The sequence below is a fragment of the Plectropomus leopardus genome, chromosome 5 (genome assembly GCF_026936395.1).
Source record: "Plectropomus leopardus strain MGB_pleo_1.0 chromosome 5, ASM2693639v1, whole genome shotgun sequence".
NCBI classification, from domain to species: Eukaryota; Metazoa; Chordata; class Actinopteri; order Perciformes; family Serranidae; genus Plectropomus; species Plectropomus leopardus.
Genome location: NC_142180.1, coordinates 15048476 through 15072542, shown reverse-complemented (window position 1 = coordinate 15072542; position 24067 = coordinate 15048476). Strand labels below are relative to the sequence as shown.

Sequence of the window (24067 nt, the reverse complement as noted above, 5' to 3'; positions counted from 1 at the left end):
GTTACTATATTACAGTACTCTACATATCACAAGGTAGTAGATAGTAAAGTGGGTTTGTATGGGGTACTTACCCATAGTTAGTATATGAACTACAGTAGATGGGAGTCGGTACTCCCAGTTTGGAGAAGCAGGCTATAGTCAAACACAGAAGCTTAGCAATGTACTAATGTGGAGGGGTTTTCAACAAAACATATTTCAGCCACCGAAATATTTTGAATATTTTTGCTGCTTTAACAAGGCTGAACACAAGAGCTTCTGGCCTACCACTGCCTCGAACAGTTATTTTGTTAAGTTATTGTGTGACTTTGGCATTTAAAAGGGTTAGTTTAGATTCACCAAAGAAATGCATTAACACTTAAAAACTAACTAATCGCAGCAGTCATAGACCAGCAGCTCCTGTGTTTGGTGAGCTAAAATGACTTGTTTTGTCAGTGGAGTTTGGTGGCTTTGACAGGAGCATAGATCAAAAACTGAAACTTCTCTCTCAAAACTGGCTGTCTGACGGAAAGGTAAAGCTGTAAAATACTTTTAGTATTGCTTACACTTAAAGTGATACTGATATGTTTAGGTGGGACTTTTTTTCAGGTGATAAAAATTTTTAAAAAATTGCATCCCCATCCACAGCAGTATATTGCTTAGCTTAGCTGTTGGACTTCCAGCGTGCTTCTTCAAACTGGGGGCATGTCGACTGACATCTGCTGTATGTCATATACTGACTATGGATAAATACCTCATACAACCCCACTTCAAAAATGTTGAACTTTCCCTTTAAACCACCTGAATACTTATTGAACTTCATCCATCTCATGCAGCTTCTCCATGACAAACAACATTATCTCACGCTGTCATGATTTACCTTAAAGGCCTCCCTGCGCTGATAATCCAGTTTAGCCATCTCCTCTCGGACCCATGTAGGAATGTCAGGGATGGCCACATGGATGACGTACTTCAGGAGGATGGCAAAATGCTGCAGGTGGTTAGGGATGAAACAAAAATAATTCACTGAAAGTACAATTCTAATCAGATATAAGGCACAAAGCTTCAGAGCACCCTTTAGGGGTATGTTACTCGAACTAATTCTTGCACATCATCTAGGCCGTGAAATCTTCCTCCTGATAGGCCTGACTTCTTTATCAGGCCAAGACAGAGCTGCAGGCTGTTTACCTTTTCCCGAATCTAGGCAGGCATAGAGTGCAGAGCTAACAGAACAGCTATTAAAATATGTTGCAAGTAACAGGAGGACCATGAGAAGAGCTTCAGCTCATGTATTTATGCAATGTTGTTGTGCTTCTTTCATCATAAATAGCCATAGACACCTTTCTGTCTGGACCTCACAACTGCAGAGGGACACAACACAATATGTGTGGTATATGTACATAGTATTTCCAACCACTACATCTTCCTCTAAACTATATCTTGCATCTCCTGGCTCACTATATAATTACAGTGTGTTCTGTAATTATTATAGAGTAACATGTTTCTTTGCAAACATCTTTGAATGCATATTCTGCCAAACCCTTCAAGGTCTCTGCAGGTAGAGAGATACAGACAGTAGTAAACTTGTTTGCAGCTTAAATTTCTGGCACATTTTCTGATTACCATACATTTTGTGCTAGGTCACAAAATACTGGCGACTCGAGAAAAAGTTTGGAAAAGCACTGCTCTAAGCACTTCAGATAGACCCTCAGGAATGAGCTGCGGTACCTCGAGGATGACGATGGAGATGATGGCCATCTCGGGGCTGAGCCATGGGAACAGACGCTGTAGCTGACCGCACTGACCAATCAGGTAGCAATTCACTATGATGGCAATCAGGCCCATGGCTTCCATCGCAGTCTGTGAAGGAAAAGAAAAAAAAGGGAAACTTGGTGGTTTCTTAACACTAGCGTTGTTTCTTTGAATCACTTCAATTCAGTTCTATTCAGTTATTCCATCCAGTTATTAGTAATAATTCAATTTAATGTGATTACTACACAGTTACATATCATCAACTTTCTGAATGTTTGTTACATGTGACACCATTTCTTTAATTCTTTCATTGACCCTGTCTTCAGGTGACAATGAATTTGATTACAACCACAGTAGAAAAACCTCATGAGCTCCTTTTAACTTTAACTAGATTGTATTCCTGACCTGCCATTGGCCGATGCTCTCCACTCTGATTCCAAAGGGCCTCTGCAGACCGGTGCAGAGCTTAAAGGCATCGCTGCGGATCTCAATGATGTTGTTGATGAGAGCGCACATGGCAGCCAGAGGGAAGGCCGAGGAGAAGAGCACCACGTAGCCAAACTGGACAAACATCTCTTGGTAGTCCTGAAAGGTGTCCTGAGAGAGGCAGAGTGAATCATTAAACCACAGCTCTATCATTTAAGTGCAGTCTAAATGCTACTATTTAGCAGTGACAAAACAAAAGTGCATTTCTGTAGAACAAAACAATGGTACTAAATAACAAAGGAAGTTAATATGTCCCTGTTTTAATAAATAATAAATACATACATTAAAAAAAAGAAAAGAAAAATTAAAAAACATATTTAAAAAATAATAATCTCTCTCCACATGAACGGGCTTTCTCCCAGTGGCTCTAGAGGCTGATCAGGATGGACGAAGGGGCAACAAAATACAGCCAGCTTCATCTGTAGGGCTGAGTGGTGGCTAAAGAAAGGTATGCAACTTTACTAGCAAAGTGAAAATAAAAAACATAAGCACACACAGGAGCCTACACAACGGACTGCCCTCCTCCTTGGCAAACACACATACACCCTTAACCATAAGACCTAATATTGCGCTTTATTTATTTTGACTGGTTTGTTTGTTTGAGGTTCTGTCATATCACCAAATGTATTGAATCCTGTCTTTGTCTAGTCTCACCGCTCGTGTCTTGCAGAAAAAAAGAAGATGTTGTTAGCTTTGATAAGCCATCATATGATCAGTTATGACCTTTTGGAACATCACCCAGCGTTATTCACAGCACACTCAGGATGAGTCCGGGGTGTCGTGTAACTGTGAAGGCTGAGGGATCGGATCCATGTTGCAGTGCTTGTTTATCAAATGCATGAAACCTGAGCTAAGTATGAGGAACATGAGTGGAGAGGGGAGTTGAGGCTGAAACATGTATACTATGTACACTGTACTATATGGCTAAGTCGGTTACCTGCTGTGACACAACATTTTACAGTTATTTTCTATCTATTTGTTTTGAATGAAACTGCAACCGTTGTAAATTATTCTACGGAGGGAGGAACTTTTCATGATCTTAGTTTCATGGAAAACCTCAAAGAGAATTTTGGCAACATGGGTCTTAGTTTCATGTTTTTGTCTGTTTTTCAATAATGATAAAAATCTACTCATCCACTGTAGAGATTTGAAAAAGAAGAATTCCTGCAACAATGATGTCAATCAGGATAATGATGAATGAGTCACCTACAGCTTTCCAAATCACACAAATAATCTCAAATACATTTTTGAACACAGAGAGTCTCTAGCTGTTGCAGTAAGCTTCACATAGAGGTGGATTTACTTCCTGGTCAGCTTGTCTGCGGATATATTTATGCACACATGCCAGTTTATCTGACAAGAGTGCAAAGGTCGTGGCTCAGTTTCTATTTAGCTGGTGTGCAGACTAGAGAGGAAGTAGCAAATGGAGATGGTTTGCAAGTTTTTGAATCCATAAAAATAAAATGACATGTTGCACATCGCTCAGTTTTATTTGTCTGCCACTTAACAATATAGAGATGCTCCAGCTGGCTAACTGCTTTACAGACTCAAAGATGTGTTTTGGTTGAACTGAAGTTTTTTTTGGAAAGCTGTAGGATGACATCATTCTTTCCTGAGTTCACACATCTCAAATCTCTACAACAGACCAGTAAACAAATGCTCGTGATAACCATTAGACATACTATGAGAATAATACAACCCAATGTGACAAGCTCTTAATTTGCCTTTAAATGTTTGAAAGGATGCAAAGTGCCATCCTTTAGAACTGTGTGCAGAATTAGAGAGTGAGTTCAGTATACAGTCCTACTTACAGCATAAGTTTGCATGCAGCTCTCCATCTCAGCCTGAGTGAGTGTGTTGCTCTCTCTATCCTCAGGGGGGTCAATCCATGATTCCCTTTTTGTCCTCGGCTCGGGTCTCTCGGTGCTCCTGCCTCTTCTTCTGTGTCGCAATGACGTGCTGCTCTCAGACCCAGAGGGCAGCGGGGCGGCGCTGGCAGCAGCACCAGCCGCAGCACCAGTCGTAGCATTAATTCCCTCGGCCACACCTGTCGCTCCCCCAACTGACTCCTTCACATCATGGATGCCATTATCGTCGTCATCATCACACATCTCAAACACAGAGGCAGGGTCCATTCCTTTTTCCACCATAGTGGGACTTCCCTCTTCCAGGAAACTGGTGTCCATGGGGGGCCCACTGCAGACTGGCCTTCTGTCCACCTTAACAACAACAATACAGATGAGTACTTCAGCATCAACTTACAGCAATACTTCACCCAAAATGTGATCATGTGTATATCAGTTTTTCACCCTGTGTTACATTGAATTCATGAAGAACATGCCTCCAAAATGAATCCAAAACAGAGAAAAATCTTCATGAATTGGAGTGATAGGGGGCCATATTTAACTACAGGAAAACTTTAACAGAATGTCCATTTACAAACTCTCACACAACTCACAACAAGTCTCAGTGCTTCCCAAACACATGCACTTCTACTAATATCCTACTATTCAAAATATGAGTGGTAAACCTGGCAGGTGTGTACATTTACTCAGTGGAATGCAAAGTTCAAACACACATGCATGCCAAGGTACCCTACTCATATGCGCAAGTGTTAGTAAGTAGGAATGTTTTAGCAACAATGCATGTGTTTAGGAAGTTCTGAGCATATGACTGGATAAATGAGACTTGGATTATACTGGAAAAGTTGTGTGACAGTTTGTAAATAGATATTTTGGCATAGTTCTGCTGTTGTTAAATGCAGCCACCACTGACTGCACTTCATCAAGAATTTTTGTCCATTTTTGGATTCTTTGTTAACCTTGGAAGCATGTCAGAAAAGCAAAAGTTTTCAAGACCAATTCAGCCTACCGTGGGGTGAGTTAAACTAATCATCATTTTGTCGGTGAGGTATTCCTTTTACTCTTCATAAATTAACATTATCACACAGCGTATACCTTTTCTATGAAGCTGACTTTCCTCAGCTTCAAACCGCAGTCGATCAGACTTTCCTCCTCCGTCTCTCCTTCACTGAACCTCCCGCTGTCAGCCTCGTCCCTCTCACCTCCCTCCTCCTCATCAGGCACCCCGCATCCTCCGTTCAAACACTTCTTTTCCCTGAGAGAAGTTGAAGGAACAGATAGACATCAGACAAAATGTGTGTGTGTGTGTGTGTGTGTTTTACTGCTCACAGTGGTGTTCTGTCCATTTCCTCAGTGTCCGACTGGCATGAATCATTACCGCACGCAGTGTTCAGACAGTGTCAAGTGCAGATAAAGTGGCTTTTAATTTGAACCCGAGCGCGTCTGTTTGTTGTGACTAATACTTTGAGTGTTGGTGTGGATGACAACTACAAACACTTAAACGTCACTCTTCATCACCCTGATCTTGTGATAAAGTGTCAGTTTCTCTTACTGCATACTTCAAATTGCACTGGTGAAAGATTCATTTCAATCCTTTTTTTGGCATCCCAGTGTTAATACTTGAAAATGCATGTTACTGCAATAACTGATTGAATAAGAGTTCCAATAATGAGTTTGACCTTCTGTCTGGTTGCCCCAGCCCAGGCCTGGTGCCCCTCAGTCCAGGTCCTGGCATGGCCTGGTCCGTGGGAGAGGCCTGAGCTTTTCCAGCTGCCAGCCGGGCATATTTCAGCAGCACAGACTGCAGCAGGTCCCACACAGCTCGCAACGTGAGCTCGCCCAGCTTGTGGCGCTCATACAGGTAAGGCTGCAGAACCTCCTTCACATTTTGAAGGAACTGGCGTATGATGAGCAGAGTGGCCAGCATCTGACAAGGACAGACAGAAACATTCGGAAAAAATGAAGCTGCCCCATCGGGTGAACAAACTGTGAATAAACTGTCCAACTAATAACAGCATTTATATGCAAGGGGGATGGAAATGGTTGGGCAGAGACAAAGAGGACCAGCAAGATGGAAGGAGGCATAGTAACAGGCTGAGAAAGCAGTGGGATAAACCCTCATGGAACAAATGCACAAATCAATCACAACACAATGATGTATGCAGACTTTATCATCAAGCAAAATAAACAAGGCAGAAAACTGTTGCTGAACAGCTCTTTATAAATTAAAAACAGCATCTGTCACTGACTGGGGTCCAAAGTGTTTGAAAGAACCAACAAGGAGCAGTGCAGCCGCAGTTTTCCAAACCATGTGATCCACTGTGGATGTGCACTTTATGATCATCGAAACATTTCAATGATGTTCAGAGGCCAAAGACTGTTGAACACTTGAGGCCTTTCAGTAATACTCATACCAAACACACCAAACAAATCCAAATCATATGCAACAGCAAGTACAAATTGTCCTGACTTTAAGGATAATTCAGGTTTGTCACAACTTGATTTAGACTTTGTTACTATATTCCTGTACAGTGTACTCAACAAGTTAATCACGGATGTGAGATCACAGTGTCATCATTAAAGAGAGGTCCAACAGGGCAAGTAACTTAAGCAGTCAGACCATCATACAGGTTCTAAACATGCCCTCAGGATAGCAAAACTTACTTTTTTTCGAAAAAAGTATATAAATAAATAAAGGGTAATATTTGAAAAAAAAGTATATAAATAAATAAAGGGTAATATTAGGCCTACTATAATCAAACTTACTTTTTGTTGTGCAATAAAGAATTATTCCCACAATTTTGAGGAGGCTGATTCTATTTTTTATGTCCAAATAAAGAGCTGTTGATTTCTATAACCTCTGTGACTGTCTAACTTTAGGCTGGGCAATTGGCCTATGTTGAAAATCAAATTGCTTATTCTTTATCATATATTATTTATGATAATATTATGATATTTTTGAACAAAAACCTCGATATTGATAATGCGACAATATTGCAGGGTTCATCAGTGCTATCAGTGCTATCCAGAATATTTACTCAATGGGATTTTTCATTAACAACTATTAATGAAGAAGTAGGTAAAGGCAAATAATTGAACAGATAGAACATTTTGGTAAGTTCAAAATTTTAGTTTTTAGTTAGTTTAGGTTTTTTTTTTAAAAAACTGAAATACCGATTTCAAAACCAAGCCAATACTTACTTAATACAATATTACAATATCCAAAAATAAAAAAAAATTCTTATCTCATATTAAGATTTGAATAGGTTATAATATCGATATATTGTCATGCAGCACCCCCGACTGACAATGTAACAATGCAGGCTGTTTATAGTTGGCTATTTTTTTCATAACTTCTAATATATATATTTTTTTTTTTTACAGTATAAGGTGCTGGTAAAAAGATATATGCAAAAAGACATTTAAAATGTGCGAATTAAATGAACCCCTCTCTTCTCTGGCGTGACGTCATTACGTCAGGTCAAAGCGCAAAGGTCAGGGTTAGCTCAGGGTGCAGCTAGCTAGACTTCGTGAGAGGCTAACGGAAGCGGGGGCTCCTCAGCGTGCACAGACTGACCAGGCGAAGAAAGACCAGAAACTTTGACGCTGCTCTTTAAATCAGTGAACATGTTGGACACGAGGGACTTCCACTGCAGGGGCAAAAACGCTGGGATGCAGCTGGTTTTCAAGCAGCTAATAATGGTGTGAACGATGTAACCCAAGGGGACGTGAGTGGCTTCAGTGGACAGACAAGTGGATGTCCGACACCGACACAGTTCAAAAGGAAATATCAGACATTTTGGCTCATCCAGTCTACAAAGAAATTGTGTCTTAAGGCGAGGAAGGGTGTTTTCTTTGGACTAATGGAGCCACTGATGTAAGTAACATGATGTCTGTGCAGTTTTCCTGTAGCTTATCAAGCTAAATGCGAGAATGTTTATTTGTATGTATCTGCAATCCTTCAGAATATGTTACATTATTAGGTATTTTGATACTTTACGTTTTAATAATATTGTGGTTAACTTGTGGTTATGCTATGCTCAAAAATCACTTGGTTATGTGCAGGAGGAAATCATGTTTTGGCCTAAAATACCCACTTTAGGGGGCACAGGTGCGGCCGACGTTTCGCTAAAAACATCCGGTACTGGTAGCATAGTCTCCGTTGTAAAAGCCGCAGATATCTCTTTTACATGTTTGTTTATTTGCTGGCTTTGAACAGTGATCTGCAGCTGCCTGGTTGCACAAACATAATCATTCGCTTATATTTATGCTGCGCAGCACCACTCAGCGAAAATACTTTCCTGGTATTGCCCTGTTAAAGTCTATGACATTGCCACATAGACACATCTATATCTATGTATTAGCCAGCCCCAGCCTTACTGCTCGTTTCCTGATCTATCAAACTTTACTGCAGTAATGTTACTTTGTTTTCAGATCTCAGCCAAGAAAACTATAAAATCTATAAATAGTCATAATTTCCTTGATCTCAGCAAGTAGGATAGCTTATTTTCAAAATGTCTTGAAATATTGGCCCAAACTATTAAAATTAAACTCAAGTTGTAAGAAATCAGAATTATACTTTAAAACACTCTAAACCAAGCAGGGAGCATGTCTTCAGCCTTTTAATATTATACAACCAGAGAAACTCATGCTAAGAATTGCAGCATCTCAATCTGCTATTGGTTTTTATCTAAATGCAATTGTTTCCAAGTCAAATAATGCTGATGCACAATATCTTGTAGCCGCTAGCTGCAGCACAGAATGCAAACACAAAGCCACAAAGACTTCCTGACAAGAACATGGACAGAATGTTATTTTCAGTCAATGATGGGAGACCTCAGAAATGCAGAAAATGAGATACTGTTCTTCCACTGTTACCTACGTGAACAGTCTGCACAGATCCGTCAGAGTCAGACACTGGCAGAATCAAGCTGACAACACCAGATGGTTTTCATTTCAGACACTTAAAGGTTTTTGCATGTTTTCGCCATTTTTTCTATTCATTTCACTACCGTATGAAAATTAATTAAAACATATTATTTAATGTTATTTTACGTGTGTTGTAATGAAGTTGTGGGTTGAATGATTGTCTTGGCACAAAAGTAAATATAGTGTGACCAATATTTGCAGAAGTTCGTCTGTACTGGCTTGTAATCATAAATGGGAAAACAAATAAAGTCAGGTGATGTTGACAAAATATGACAAGCTCAATGAGGTGGCACTCCGGCTGAGATTGTAACAGAAACTGACAGACGGAGTGAGAAATTGAGGTACGAGTGGTGAGAGTTGTATCGGAAAAACAATTCACACTAACTGCATGGAAGGAAATGGCCAATATAAGAATCCACATTGACTCCACATCCCCATGTTGAGAAATAAAACGGCAAAACCACACAACTATTGAAACCAGGAATGATGCTCATAGATGCAGGTGAAGAGGCACCATTTCTGACTTGATGAGCCAGAAATAAAAACACCAATCATTGAAACATCATCTTCTGTCTACATTTTAAATTCTCCACCACATGAAACCGCTCATCTGTCTCTGTCTGGTGAAAGCCACGTGTCTCCGAAACTTAACAAAAACATAAAATAGATTTTGAATTTTTTTGCTAGGTTTTCACCAGACAAGCACAATCAAAACAAACACACAGTCGGTCAAAAATGGACCTTTGACCTCTCGCCCAGACAGTGGATGTACAGGGAGCATACTTTGGACCTGAGTAAAGCCCTGAAGAACCAGGGAACAGAGACCACAAGCATCTGGATCTTGAGGAAGAGGGAGGGCAGCACATTGACCCGGACCTGCCGCTGCAGACTCCTTAACAGAGACAACACCAGCAGCATCTTCCACAGATGGACAAATGGATGAGATGTGTGGATGGATGGTTATGGAAATCAATGCATGTAAGCAGAGAGAGCAAGCATTTAAGGATGGGAGAACGACAGACGTTGGAGGCCAAATGAATTACTGGAGCTAATGCGTGACGGAGGAGCATTAGAGCTGGGGTGTTGCTTACCTCTTTCAGACGCTCCATGTCTTTGAGGTAGAATCCAATGTAAAAAAGGCTGAGATAAGAATTTACAAACTGAAACTGCAAGAGAAAAAATGCTATTAAGGAAAAGTTGCGCAGAAAGGACTGTTTAAAAAAAAGAGACATTAAATTACTTAGATAAGATGTAATGAAAAGCAACTCACAAGAACCATTTTGATGATGAGATTTTTCTCATAGGCACTCTGGAGTCTATAGTTTTCTGTAGAAAAACAAGACAAATCATCCCTTATCCTGTATAAAAAATGTAATACACTGTACTGTAAAATTGTAATTCAGCTAATTACAGCTTTCACGGTATTTTGGTTTTCTGTAAATTGGTTTTGTGTTGCAAGTCTGTTGCATGTTTCTTGTATGTAATTTTTTTTGTGCTGCTTGTTTTAACTTTTTGCTGTTTTGTTTTTAGTTTTTTTGTATATCAGACTTTAAACTGGGCATACACTATATGATTTGAGCCAATTTCTGACCCAAGTTTTGAGCCGCACAACTCATAATCTGACAGAATTTCAGCTTTGTGGAAAGTCGTTTCCCTTGCAGCGTAAACAGGGAGGCGAGGACCGACCAACTGCTGCCACCAGCTGTTGGATGTCTGGATGAATTTTTGACATGTCAGCTATTTTGGCCAGCCGTTTTTTTAGCACTCGATCAATTGTACAGCTAGTTTGTTGGTGTTGCTTACGTTCTAACTTCTGTGTGAGAGATCGAGAGAAAGAGAGAGGGGCGGTGGATCCAGAGAAGGAAGGGAATCAAAACCAGGACTGACTGTTTTTTGCAAAAATGGACTTTTATGGGTTTTTTTGGGATGTCTGTCTTGATATTATTGTGACTCGTTCCAAACTAGCAAACAAACTTCTGCCTGTCCGCAGTCCTGGAGCTTGTAAATCTTTGTCTTTATTTACAATCATTGCTAGTCAGGACAGTCCACAGAGACCGACAGGCTGTTTTATTTTCCAGTTTACAAGTACAGTGCAAGCACTCAGGTTGTGGTTTGAAAATTGGACCACACGTTGTCTGCACATAAATCTTGAGCTTTGGTTTTACAACAGAGATGACTTCCTCATACAGTGGGAGTTGGAATTAAACAACAACATTTCTAAAAACAGGCTGAACTCGTGCAGTGTATGCCCATTTTTAGGCTGCTGTTTTGACTCCCTACCAGAGGAGATGTTGGATCTCAATGGGAATATTCCTGGTAAAATAAAGGTAAAAAACAATACTAAAAATCAAAGAGGAGTGTTAAAGAATGTTAGAAGAAGCATTTTTATTTGACGCTCTGCTCGCGGCGTGAATGTAGATCAGAAAAATCTGGAAGATGGACTCTCACCCATGTCATTGAGCCAGCAGGCGATTTTCCTGTACACCTCGTCACATGCAGTCACAGTGATAGCCAGCATGATTTTGGGGATGAAGCGAGCTAACCGAGGCATTTCCTTGATCCCCATCACAAACTCCTGCAGAGACACAATCACGGCTCTTTACTTGTCACAGCCATCAAAAAATGTTGACGCTTATCAGGCTTGCTGCATCATTTTTATCCAAAACTATTATTGCGACATTTATACAAGCGGATCTAAAACATAGATGCTGACAGATGACTGACCTGCAGCTCAAAGCAGATGAGCATGACCAGGAAGACAAAGCAGAGACAGAGGAGACAGATGGGCAGGCTGACCAGCCACCTGAATACACGCCTCCGCCACGGAGGGTAGTAAAACTCCTCACATCCTGTTATGGGACTGCAGCGCTTTACTCCCTGCCAAGAGAGAGAGAAAGAGCATGAAAGGGCCCGAAAGAAGAGAGAAGAGAAGAAGATGGAAGGAATGAGGGTTTTTGTTTCTCTCACTCGGAACTGAGGCCGCGGTTCCTCCAGGGATTCAGACGGCGTATCCAGTGTTCCCCACTTGAATGCCAGCTCAGCCCCCCTCCTCTTCCACCGCTCCAGAAACAGAGTGGCCCACACCACGTTGAACAGTGCAAACACCACGCAGCAGATGTCACGGCTCGTCTGAAACATACCAAAAACACAAACGGCCAGACTATGATGACCATTTTCTCAACTGCGTGATTTAAGTTGTTCTAGGCTATAACAGCTTCTCTCTTCACCTGATCTGACTCAGTGAGCATCCACAGCACGAAGCCGATCACAGCAGGATATAACATAGAAGTGGTGTAAAATCCCAGCCAGGCAAAATACATGGCAATCTTCACGCCAAAGTAGTCACAGATGTCATCTGTAAAAAATAACAGTGAAGAAGAAGGATAATATGACACAGTTATAATGACTGTTAGACAGCGATGGAAGAAGTATTTAAGTAAAAGTAGCAATACCACCTTGCAGAAATACTCTTTTCCAAGTAAATGTACTGAAGTACAAAAGTATTAGCATCAAAATATACTTAAAGTACAAAAAGTAAAAGTACTCTCTGTGCAGAATGGCCAGTTTCACAATAATACAAACATGACTGGATTGTAATTACTGATGAAAATATGTCTTCATCACCTAAATGTTGCAGCTGGCAAAGGTGGAACTCATTTTAATTATTTTATTTACAGCTGGCTACCTTAACATATGACAATATCTTATCATGTATCAGTTGATTTATATTTTGCATTAACATTATGAATCCACAAGGTAACTAATAACTTAACCCGTCAAAAAATTGAACGTGTTTCCCATATATTTCTGTGTTAATTTATTCCTCTTATCCACAATATTGTTTCCAGTAGATTTTATTTCCGAAGTCTAGTTTTGATTTTTTTTTTTTCAGTTCACTGAAATGTTTTGTTTTAGTTAACTATGTTAACTTTGCTTTCTTGTGGTGTTACTTTTGTGTTATGTATACAGATATCTATGTAATTCTATTCTTCCACTGACCTAGGGGCTGTTTTTCACAAACCGCCTGAACCCAAGACTTCATCAGCTGACTGAGGATCCTCTGCTCATGGAGAGGAAATACCTGCTGGATCACACCTCGCGCACTCAGCTCTGGGACTGCAGAGAAAAAAAAAGCAAAAAGTAAGTTAAAATTTCTGTACTTTAAATTTGGGAGAGATAGGAACATAGAAACATAGGAGATGATAAACTATCTGCTACAGTAAACCATCAAATCCATCACAATTAAGCCTCTAATAATTTTAAACCCAAAGCAACTGAGGGATTATTTCCAAAGCCTGCCAAAGAACTGCCTTCTCTTTAATGAAGACAAATATCACAGCCCGTTTAGCAACACCATGCCTATAAATGATGCAGCTTACTGATTGGCTGGCCCTCCAGAAAGTTGATATTATGGAGCACCTCCCCATGTTTGGCACGTAGATTGTCCAGCCAGTATTTAATGATGCTCTGCCTCTCCTGCAGCGAACATGAGGAGGGGAAAGTAAAATCAGGTGATGCCACAACAGCAGGTTTACATGCATATGTGTGTGATTGTGTGCGCGCTGACACTGACCTGTGAAGTAAAGAAACACAGCTCGCTCTCGATGTTCTCGTAGATGTAGTCCTCCTCACAGGAGAAATTTCGTGTTCCTCCACCAAACTCGGGCTTCACCGCTTTCCTCAGTCCCATCTCCTCAGCACCTCGCAACAAACTGAAGGACCACAAAGAGTATAATGTGCCTAACAGAGTATTATATCGTCTTCTCGCAGTATGATTGTTGAACGTTGGTGCAAAACGTTTAATTTTTAATAACCTTGTTCTTTCACAATGAGGGACGCGTACCTAAAGATCCACACGCACCAAACCAACATCAAAGCCACAAAGCAGACTGATGCATGTGTGAACCTGAACACACTGCAAAGACTACAATCAACGACCAACCAGTACGTACATTATATGCATGCGCGAATGGAAATACTCGCCATAACAACACATGGTGGAATTAGGTAATTGCCAAAGCAAAGATATTTACCCTGCACCAGTGACAATAACACAAACCATCAGGAAACATTTCTGCTAAAGATCTCAGTGGCTAAAGAAAAACAATCGGACCTTATAAAACCAGTTTGTTCGATTTTACTCCCTCTTGCTTTAGCTCGTTTTTCACGTTCCTTACTTCTGTTTCACTTCTTGCGCTCTGACCTGAACAGCCAATCAGAGTGATTCCATTTTCCAATGTGCTGTGGCGTCACGGACACGAATTCAACATGCCAAACTGGCAGAAATAAAGCTGAAAACGGTCAATGAGGTCCAGCTGTGCAGGACATACCACAGCAACTAGGGTGACAGAAGCTCACCAAGCGTCAGGATCTGAAAAACCTGACATTTCCTTTATAATGTTCTTTTTTATCAACAATAATTTGCTAATTGATTAAGTAATTTATTCAGCAAAAATGCCAGATCTTCTGTAGGTCCAGCTGCGTAACTGTAGGATTTGCTCCTTTTCTCTGTTGTAAATCACAATTAATTAAATCCTTTTGGCTCTTGAACTGTTACAAGCAATTGGAAGATTAAACTTTTTTGCTCTAGAAAATTGTCATCTTTCACAATTTTTGGACAGTTGACAGAATGCAAAAAGATGAAACAATAATGAAAATGATACTTAGTTGCAGTCCTATTGTGGATAGCTCAACAAATTTCAACGAAACTCCATTTAGGCTGCATAAACAAACATTTTACTGGAAATGACCACAGTGAATTTGGCAAGTTTTTTAATGGGATTACAAAAAACAACCGCAAACAATAACATTAGCAGAGATGGATTGTCCTTCATAGTGTTAAAGTCATGTGAACTCTCCTCTAATGCTTTAACCTCATCAATCTCTCTCATCATCTCATTTCCCATCAGCCCTTCCTCCACGTCTCCACTCTTTCTCCCTCCTCCTCCTTTCCACTCTGTCTACTCTCCCCTCCTCTTTCCAGCCACCTTTCTCTCTTCATCCTTTTATCTCCCAGTCCTCTCCTTTGCCCCCCCCCTTCCTTTATCCCATCATCCCCTTCTCCTCTTCCTTCTGTCCTTCCCGACGGCTTTGTGCTGAAATTGTAGTAACAATGCAGCACTACGCCCTCTGTTCCCTCCAGGCAGGCAGCTCACCTCTGCTTGTCACATGTACATGTATCTATAGTTTATACACACACATACAGGAGCACAGCGTAGGTGGGCCTGTAACATCCATCCATCATCCATCCGGGCACTTTGCAGAGCAGTCCAGTGAAGTACGCTCAGCACCATGATGGATTACAGCAGTAATGTGAGGTGTAAGCTTCTGTATCACCGCTGAATACTGCTTACTGTGCAGCATCATCACAATAAAGGTCCTTGTCTAAGAAAAAAAGGGCTGTATCTATTTAAACCAACTGTTTAGTAATCGAAGCCAATGACTGCAAGGCCTTTCAGAGGTGCGCAGCTCCTGCTGCTGCCAGGAATCCTGATGAGAATCCCCCCTTTTAATTAATCAGAAACATTATCGCCTTTTACACTCTTTCTCCCAAATACAAGGAGTCTTAATTTAGAGACATAGTCAAAGGGAATGCGTGGACGAAGCTAACCTTGTATAAGAACAGAATACTGCTGAGGGAGAGCACTGCACGTACGGTTTATGCTAATATAGCAAATATCTATCAGACGTAATGTAGAAGCTCAGCAGAACAGGACAGCATGCTATAAAATTGCCCAGTCAGAGCTGTGAAATGAGTAATGGTTGGTATGTCAGCTATGAAAAGAGGAGGAGGAGGACATTTACTGTACGTCTCACTGAGTATGTTAATTGCATCAATTGCACTTTCTGCCAGGGTTGTTGTGTCTTTCAAAGCTAAATTTTAGAAAAACTGTCATAGTGAAAAGAACAAAGCGCCATCAGAACAGCAAAATCTGTATTTGTATTTATTAAAAGCCCTGCAACATGCAACATCATAGCACTACTTTTTGTGCAGTCTTGGTAAAGGACTTAACATTTGCCTATATCAGAAAAAATGTGCTTGCAGGATTCTTTAGGCGAGTGTTACTCAATCTATAGCCTGCAGGCCAAATCTAGTCCGTGATAGGATGCCAGGTAGTCTCCCCAACCATTTTAAGACCACAATAAAGTTAAAGTGAAATAGATTGGGGATTTTTTTATACTGTTAATGTAAACAAGGTACCATAGTTTATTAAAAAAACATCTAGATAGAGCTTGTTTATTGATAACTGTGCCAGGGAAGGATGTCCCCCCCTCCCAAAAACAGAGGTCGTCAAATCCCAGAAACACCCCTGCATACACCTGACCTGAAAACTGTAAACAGTTAAAAAAAAAAAAGATATTATTTTTAAAAATCAATACCCTTTCACAAAACAAAATATCATGATACTTAAGTGTGTTTATGTCTTTTTTTACAACCCTACTTTATGCTTAAATTGCTTTCCAAGTTATAAATGTAGATTTTCTAAAAAAAAAAAAAAAAAAAGCACAAATAACAGCACCGAATCTGTGACCCCAGCTGTTTTGATCTCCTAACCAGATTTTTTTACACTGGTAACCCCTCTCTTTAAACTCAAACACGAAGCAGAAAGAGCAGTGCCATTTCAGTTGACAGAATGATATAAAACAAGCAAAGTTGACAAAAAGCACGCCAGGAGCTCTCAGCAAATGTTCTCACATAGGAGGAGATGAAAGGAAAATTCTCACCGCTTTAATATGTAAAGAGAATGACTGTTCAAGGTTAGTTTGAGAGGATGAGATACTTTCTGGGTTATTACTTCTATCACATGAAATGTAGGTCAATGTATCTAACAGCAGGTACGTGTGCAGAGAGAGGAGAGTGCACTTCATGTCACACAGCAATCATTTTCCTTGAGCATTTCATCTAAAACCCACTGGCACACATTCAGAAAGCACTCTCTCCATCCTCCTACTACATTAACCTCCCTGTTGTTTTCTCTTTGTCTTTCTGCTTCACTCCCTTCTCTGTTTCTCTTGTTCTCTCTTTGCATCTGTCTCTATCAGGCTCTCTTTCTTCATTACTCACGGCCATCTGTCTATTCCCATTCCATTCATCGGTAAAAGGTTTGGTTGAGACTCTGAGGGTTTTTCTTTTTTTTCGAGGAGCTCGTTGTCAAATGCACAGTCAGCAAAAGGACTCTCCATTTGTCAAGAGGTGAAATGCAGTATGGAACAGCGAGTGCCACCCTGATCTCCTGGATTATATTTCTCAAATGACCCTGTACTTATTCCCAACTGCCCTAAAGATATTTTCAAAGCAAGAGACTTTGTCTGTGCAGTGTAATCAGAGCGAATACAATCTATACTGTTTAGTCTGACTACAACCATCTGCGAAACTTTAAATAACCTGCAGCCAGAGGCAGAGCAGCGGTGCTGATACAGGAAACCAGGCATCACTAATGATTCGCTGTGTATGAGCTAAACTGCTGTGCCTACTATAGCTGCAGCTAAATATAATACCACAGTAAATGAAGGGACAATTTTACACCAGCACAGAACTGCAGGGATATTTTTGTCATTAACATCCCAACTCCAGTTGCTTTAAAAATAACTAAATAAACTAAACCTCAAACTACCAGAGGAAGCAGTGATATATACTGTATTATTCATCTGGCAGTTTGTTCATTTCCTGTCTCTGTCGAGAAAGTCACTGCGGTGTTTTCTTGTCTGTTTTCTTTCTACAGTGACTAATTCACACAGCTACAATAACAAGAACAGTAACAGCACTCTGTACCTGTAACATGACAGCAAGAATGAAATTACACAGAAGGCGTGTATACAGATTTGTTCCTCAGCAAAGTTGGAAAATTGTTCAGTTAAAGAAAGTATCTTCATAAATGTGGTAAAATTCAATAGATCTTGAAGTAATAATATGAAATTAGGGAAACACGGTATTCATTTACATTCTTGCCAAGAGTTTGATGAGAGGACCGATGTACCACTCTCATATCCGAGGGTGTAGGTTTCAATTCAGCATTGGAGGAGACACATATGCAATGTGTGCATATCTGTATGCGAAATATGAAAGAACAGAAGCCAAGTTGGAAGTTTTTGTAGAGATTAAAGAAATAAATAATTTGTCAAATAGTGAGCTTTAGGCCGAGTTTGTTAACTGCAGTAAGAGCTGAGCCGAACAGCATCGGAACACATTGATTTTTAACGTGTACTGTTTCATCATGTATTAGCATGTGCTAGGCAAACAGCCCCTCTGCAACAAGCTGAACAGAAACTGTGATTTGTAACATGAAATAGCTTTATTTAGTGTTTTTACCTGTTTAAATTACCCGGTCCATTTGTTTTACAGAGGAAGAAACCTCTGTGAATAATTTTGCTCCTGGTAAAAAACCTCCTGAACAGTGAACTCTGAAGTAATTCTAATTAGAAGAAGTTTCAGATGTTAGCAATCTGTAGTCTTCACAGCTAGATGCCACTAAATCCCCCTAAATCCCATTAAATCTTGCACACTAAACCTTTAAATGAGAGTCAGTACATGCCAGTGACCCTTGGCTGTCAAATGGAGGTCAAAACTATTTGGCAAATTAGTCTGTCGACAGAAAATTAACTGGTGACAATTTTGGCTAATTAATCATTGTTTTGAGTCATTTATCAGGTAGAAATTACAAACAAACTTGTTCCGGCTTGTCCAATATGAATATTTTCTGCTTTCTCTGTTTTGTGGCATTTTATAGACAAAAGAAATTATCAATAATGAAAATTTTCTTCAGATAAATCCATGCTGTCAATACACACACGAAATGAATGACTAAATACACTCCTACAAAAATGCGTTGCTAACAATAGACAACCTTTATGATAGTCCTTACTTTTCATATGTAGCAGTGACAAAGAATGCGTAGACTCGTGTGTGCTTGTGATGTCGTATTTGGATGATGAGCTCTGGGATTCCCAGCCGGATGTGGTTCAGTAGCCATAGCAACGTGTGGTCATCTGTAGTGTCTGTGGCAGGAAATGAAAAACAGAAATACATTTTCAACTGTACCCACGCATCACTGTACACGGAGCTGCCGGGAGTACTCCCACAGTCTTATACTATTTATTGCTGAGCAGCAGCTGGAGGTTAAGAGTCGTACTAACAAACACTTGAGAATGACTCTTCTCTGCTTTCTTAGTTGGTCATAAAAAGGTTTCTTCGACCTTCAGGCTATGGCTTAGAAAGTTAAATGAGGTAGAATGATCAATGTAACAGTCACGAACCTCATCTTTACTATCAGCAGTATGTAACTGTATTGATTCCTGCTGTTTCAGAGACTATTCTCTGCTGCTCAGTGGTAGGCTGGGATCTCTGTGTTCTTTAAAAGGCAAATAATAGTCTAAAATGAATTGAAATGGGATGAACAAAAAGGAATAAAAGAAAATTGTTTTCTTCCTTTCCTGGAGAATATCAGCATAAATTTACAGCTTGGTATTTATAGCACTATTTCAGAATTAAATTATGGATTAAAATCACATTTTGAATTTTTTTTTTTTGGAGCGGCAGTGAAAGCTGGTGCGTTGAAATAAAATTAAATGAAATAAAATTTTTGTTATCACATAATGAAAATGTGTGTGCTCTTGTACTTTTATATATGTGAGGACCAGTATCTGGATCTTTAAAATGAAGACACTGTAAAGTTAGGACATTACAGTCCATCCTTACTCTTTCAAAGGGCCATTTGAGGGTTAAGACTTGGTGTTATGGTTTAGTAGATATGAAATTATTAGCTGATTAGACAGAAGATTATTTGGCAGTTATTTTGTATAATGTATAAACTGTTTGAGTCACCTTTTTAAGCAAAAATACCAAACATTTTCTGGTTCCAGGTTCTCAAAAGTGAGGATTTGCTGCTTTTCTTTGTCTCATATGATAGTATATTGAATATCTTTTTTTGTTTTGCACAGTTAATTGTACAAAACAAACAATCTGAATTTATTACTTTGGGAAAATGATAAATATCTGTTAGTTGCCCATACCTATAGGTGAGGGTTGACCTGAGGCATGTTGTTGAGATGGTGAAGGTCAGGAATATTTCACAAACAAAATGGTCACTGGTATATCAATTCCTCTCCTTGTGTTACATTGACTTTGTGAAGACATCTGTTGTTTTTTACTTGTATGCCTCCACACTGAACAAGAATCAGAAAACCAAAAACTTCTTATGAATTTGAGTAAAAGGGAGCCGCATTCAAAAACAGCAAAACTATATCAAAACATCAGTTTACAAACTCTTACACAACTAATGCACTATAATCCAAGTCTCATATATATCGAGTCCTATGCTTAGTACTTGCCATAATCATTGATTTTAACTAAAACACCATAGCATTTAAACGGTTGCGCAAGTGTGTTCATTTTAACTGTGCTCATGTATTTCATTGCGCACCGTTGACTTCAAACTTACCTGCTTGCTCAGGCACATTATTCATCTGTGAGTTAAACTGTTTAACCGAAAGTTTTTTTAAATAATAACCCTCAGTGGAAATGCATGTGTTTGGGAAGTACTGATCATATGACTAGATAAATGAGACTTGGATTACACTGCACAAATTGTTCTGTAATCAATAGTTCTGATATGGTTTTGCTGTTGTTAAACTTGGTCTCCCATGACTTCAGTTCAGACGTTGAAGATTTCCCTCAGTCATATAGGGGTTAATGTTTTTGGGTCAGTCTTTTAGCAGTTGGAACAAAAGTTTGGGTCAACACAAAGAAGAAGACACAAAAATACGTACAGTAAAAGAGATAGTAATCAGGTCACTGGGTAAACAGTGTAGTTGAGGATTTAGACTTGACATATAGTTCCCTTTTTTGTTTAACTAAGTATGCAATCAAGAGACAGTAACATGTTTGCTCAGTCACCATCAATCGTCTATAGTCACAGGTGTGATCAGGTGATTGTTTTACCTGATGAAAGCCTGTCAGTTATTGTATAAACAGCATTACTGTGAGGGAAACTAGAAGTACCACCGCACTGTTGTATGCCTCCAACAACCAGTCAAGTTGCAGTTTACATCCATGTCTGTCCAGACTCATAATATATGTAGTGAAGAATTTAAAGGAATTTAACAAAGGGTATTATATTCTTGGGAAAATGTGAATGTTTCACACACATCTTCAGCTAGAAAGTTGACCTCAAACTTACCTGCTTGCTCAGGCACATTATTCATCTGTGAGTTAAACTGTTTAACCGAAAGTTTTTTTAAATAATAACCCTCAGTGGAAATGCATGTGTTTGGGAAGTACTGATCATATGGCTAGATAAATGAGACTTGGATTACACTGCACGAATTGTGTTGAGTTCTGTAATCAATAGTTCTGATATGGTTTTGCTGTTGTTAAACTTGGTCTCCCATGACTTCAGTCCATTTTTCTCTATTTTTGGGTTCTTTGTTTTCCATGAAAGAAAAACAGTTTTCTTCAGGATTTCAAAGTAAAACGTGGTGACTGAAAAGGTGGTTAATTGATAAATAAATGATAATTTTGTGGGTGAAGTATTGCTTTAAGGTAAGCGTTGCATTATGTCAACGAGGTTCCTCACAAAAATAGAACTACAAACGTAAGCATGTGTGAGCACCTGACCTGCAAATGTCATGAGGACGTCACAGTTCTCCGTGGGCACCGTCTTCATCCAAGACTTATGAGACATGATGTGTCTCCCAGCCTGCAGCAGCCGCTTTCCAAACAACTTATCTGAGAGACAGACAGACAGACAGAGGGGGACAGGAAGAGAGAGAGACAGTCACCTTTTCAAAGTGAAACAGTGTAAGGAGCAATGACATTTCTAACATTCTCGGCAACCCCCCTCCAAAACTCTTACCCTGCTGCCCCAACACACACACAGACACACAAAAAAATGGACCTTCTTGACGGGAACGATTTAAATGTCACGCTGCCCCTTTGCCTCACAACATGAGACTGACAGAGCTCATCCTGCCCTGCCAAGACCAGAGGCCACACATTGTCCACACTCTCTGAATTGTTCCATACGCACACAGACACTCCTTTCAGTCAACTCAACACGTGGACGTGCGGCTATCTTTCACTCTTGTCGTATGTCCTAAGTGTCGTGGACACCCACATCGGCGTTGCATAATAAAAGAACACGGTATGTAGAGATTTTGGGGTTACCTTATCTCTATCCCTGAAGTTACCAGTGCACCACAAATAGCTCTCCTGCAGCCAAACAGTTATGTCACATCACAACACAGTCGCCTTTAATGCAGCATTTTTTAAAGGAAAATATCACACCATATATATTTCTTCTAGGCTGAACAGACACTGTTTCATCTTGGAAACAGTTTTAGATTAACAGCAATTTTTGAGTCCAGTCTCAAATGAAACTTATCTTTGGCACCTCATTTATCTGTCATTGACCCACTAGATTCTCATATTCCCACTGATATATTCATCAGATGGCCAGCAGTGCCAAGCGACTCTGTAACCAGTTTAACCCCAGTCACTGCTCAGTTGTCAGAGGACAGTTTGTGAAAATTATTTCCCGGGTCCTGAATAATAATGACAGCAGCCTGGTGAGAATGCCCGTCCAACAACACCATGATCACTGAGGCATGGAGTGTCAGAGAAGTGGGGCACTTTCCAGAGATTACACACAGGCAAGTTTAGTATTGCAACATTTATCCAAGATTATTTGCTTATCCTTATGTATTTGAAAGCCAAAATATGAAAGCTGCATATCATCTTAAACACGTACATCCTATCCAACTATTTTGCTCTCATGGTTACAAAAGTGAATGCACACACATGCACTCTTACAAAGGTCAAGGTCATAGCAGGCTGTAAATTTAACCATGATATCACCACCAAGAGCATGACGCTTTAAATCACACTGTAGCTCTTACTGTTCTGTGGATCCAATAAACACCTGTCACATAAAAACGTCATTGTGCTGCTGCTTGGTGTGTCCCTCTCATTCCTGGAACAGAGGGACACACAGAGTGTCTTCCCAGAAACAAGCCTCGTGGTATTTTCTAAAGACTATATTTGCTTTTTGTGTTTACAGTAGGCTACTTTCACAGTAAGCGCTGCTCCAACATGTAGTGTGCTGGCATAGGTCCTGCTATTACAGCTGCCCTAATCAATATTTTTATATAACCAATGGGGCAAATTATTACATGTAATTAGGTTAGGTTAGAAATGATTAGAATTACCTAAAGGACAGGTCTCAGTAATCTATAGTGCTTTGTTAGAACACACACACAACCTCCGATGAGTTGGAATAAAATCTGCTTCGAATCATCAATAGATTGGACTAGAGTTCGGTGAAATGTATCCTGTTCTTCACAAAGCTTAAATCATAAATTAACAAATCTCAATTTTATTTACAAAACATATGTGACCCCAAAGCAACGATATATAATGAATATTTCTATTTCTTCAAATTGTACCCTGTGTGATTTAAATCAGTTAGGGACTTTCTTGCATATCATGTGGGAGTGTCCATTAGTTAAAATTTTTTGGGAACAAATTACAAATCATCTATGTGGAACTTTGGGTGTAAAAACGGGTGATTGTTCTCCAGTATGTCTGCTGCTCAATAATTAGTCAAAATAGACCTTTAACTGTACTCAAAGGCTCCTATGGTTATCTGCATGCACTGCTGCTAAAAAGATGTTGGTGGTCCGGTGGCAACCACCACACAATCTTTCCGTTCAACAGTGGATTTATTCTTTAATTGAGATTTTATCTCTGGAGCTCTCTGTTGCTAGGATGGATGGTGCTGGACATGGTATGCTTGATGCAAGGGAGGAGGCACTCAGCTTAGCTAGAAATATGCTTTTCTTCACACGTTGGTGCTTAAAGCACCAGAAGCCGAGTGCCATCCGTTATATTAAAGAGAAGGCAGACATCTTTACGCCGGATATCGCCAGCACTCGGCAAATCATAGCAAAACAATTGAGATGAATAAATAGCACTACAGGTAAGAGGAAAAATATGTAGTTTGATTTGAGGTTGAACTGTTCCTTTAAGAGCCAGATATTTCCCTCAGGAGTTTGTGGAGACCAAACCG

The 24067-nt window shown here is 39.8% G+C and overlaps 1 protein-coding gene across 3 annotated transcripts in view; it reads right to left on the bottom strand.

Moving 5' to 3' along the window:
* Positions 1-24067, bottom strand: part of ano8b (anoctamin 8b) — a 52484-nt gene that overhangs the window by 4784 nt on the left and 23633 nt on the right. For 2 of the 3 annotated variants that reach the window (XM_088077579.1, XM_042483990.2), the window contains exons 2-18: positions 21619-21729; positions 18869-19001; positions 13579-13717; positions 13385-13481; positions 13005-13121; positions 12233-12360; positions 11973-12134; positions 11730-11882; positions 11454-11580; positions 10276-10331; positions 10097-10171; positions 5756-6003; positions 5172-5331; positions 4026-4433; positions 2134-2325; positions 1705-1836; positions 857-967 (exon numbers count right to left, since the gene is read on the bottom strand). In XM_088077579.1, coding sequence (XP_087933705.1) covers positions 857-967; positions 1705-1836; positions 2134-2325; positions 4026-4433; positions 5172-5331; positions 5756-6003; positions 10097-10171; positions 10276-10331; positions 11454-11580; positions 11730-11882; positions 11973-12134; positions 12233-12360; positions 13005-13121; positions 13385-13481; positions 13579-13717; positions 18869-19001; positions 21619-21729 — 2549 coding nt within the window. Of the gene's footprint in view, positions 1-856; positions 968-1704; positions 1837-2133; positions 2326-4025; positions 4434-5171; positions 5332-5755; positions 6004-9788; positions 9924-10096; positions 10172-10275; positions 10332-11453; positions 11581-11729; positions 11883-11972; positions 12135-12232; positions 12361-13004; positions 13122-13384; positions 13482-13578; positions 13718-18868; positions 19002-21618; positions 21730-24067 lie in introns of all 3 variants that reach the window. The other variant, XM_042483988.2, reaches the window with a different exon arrangement.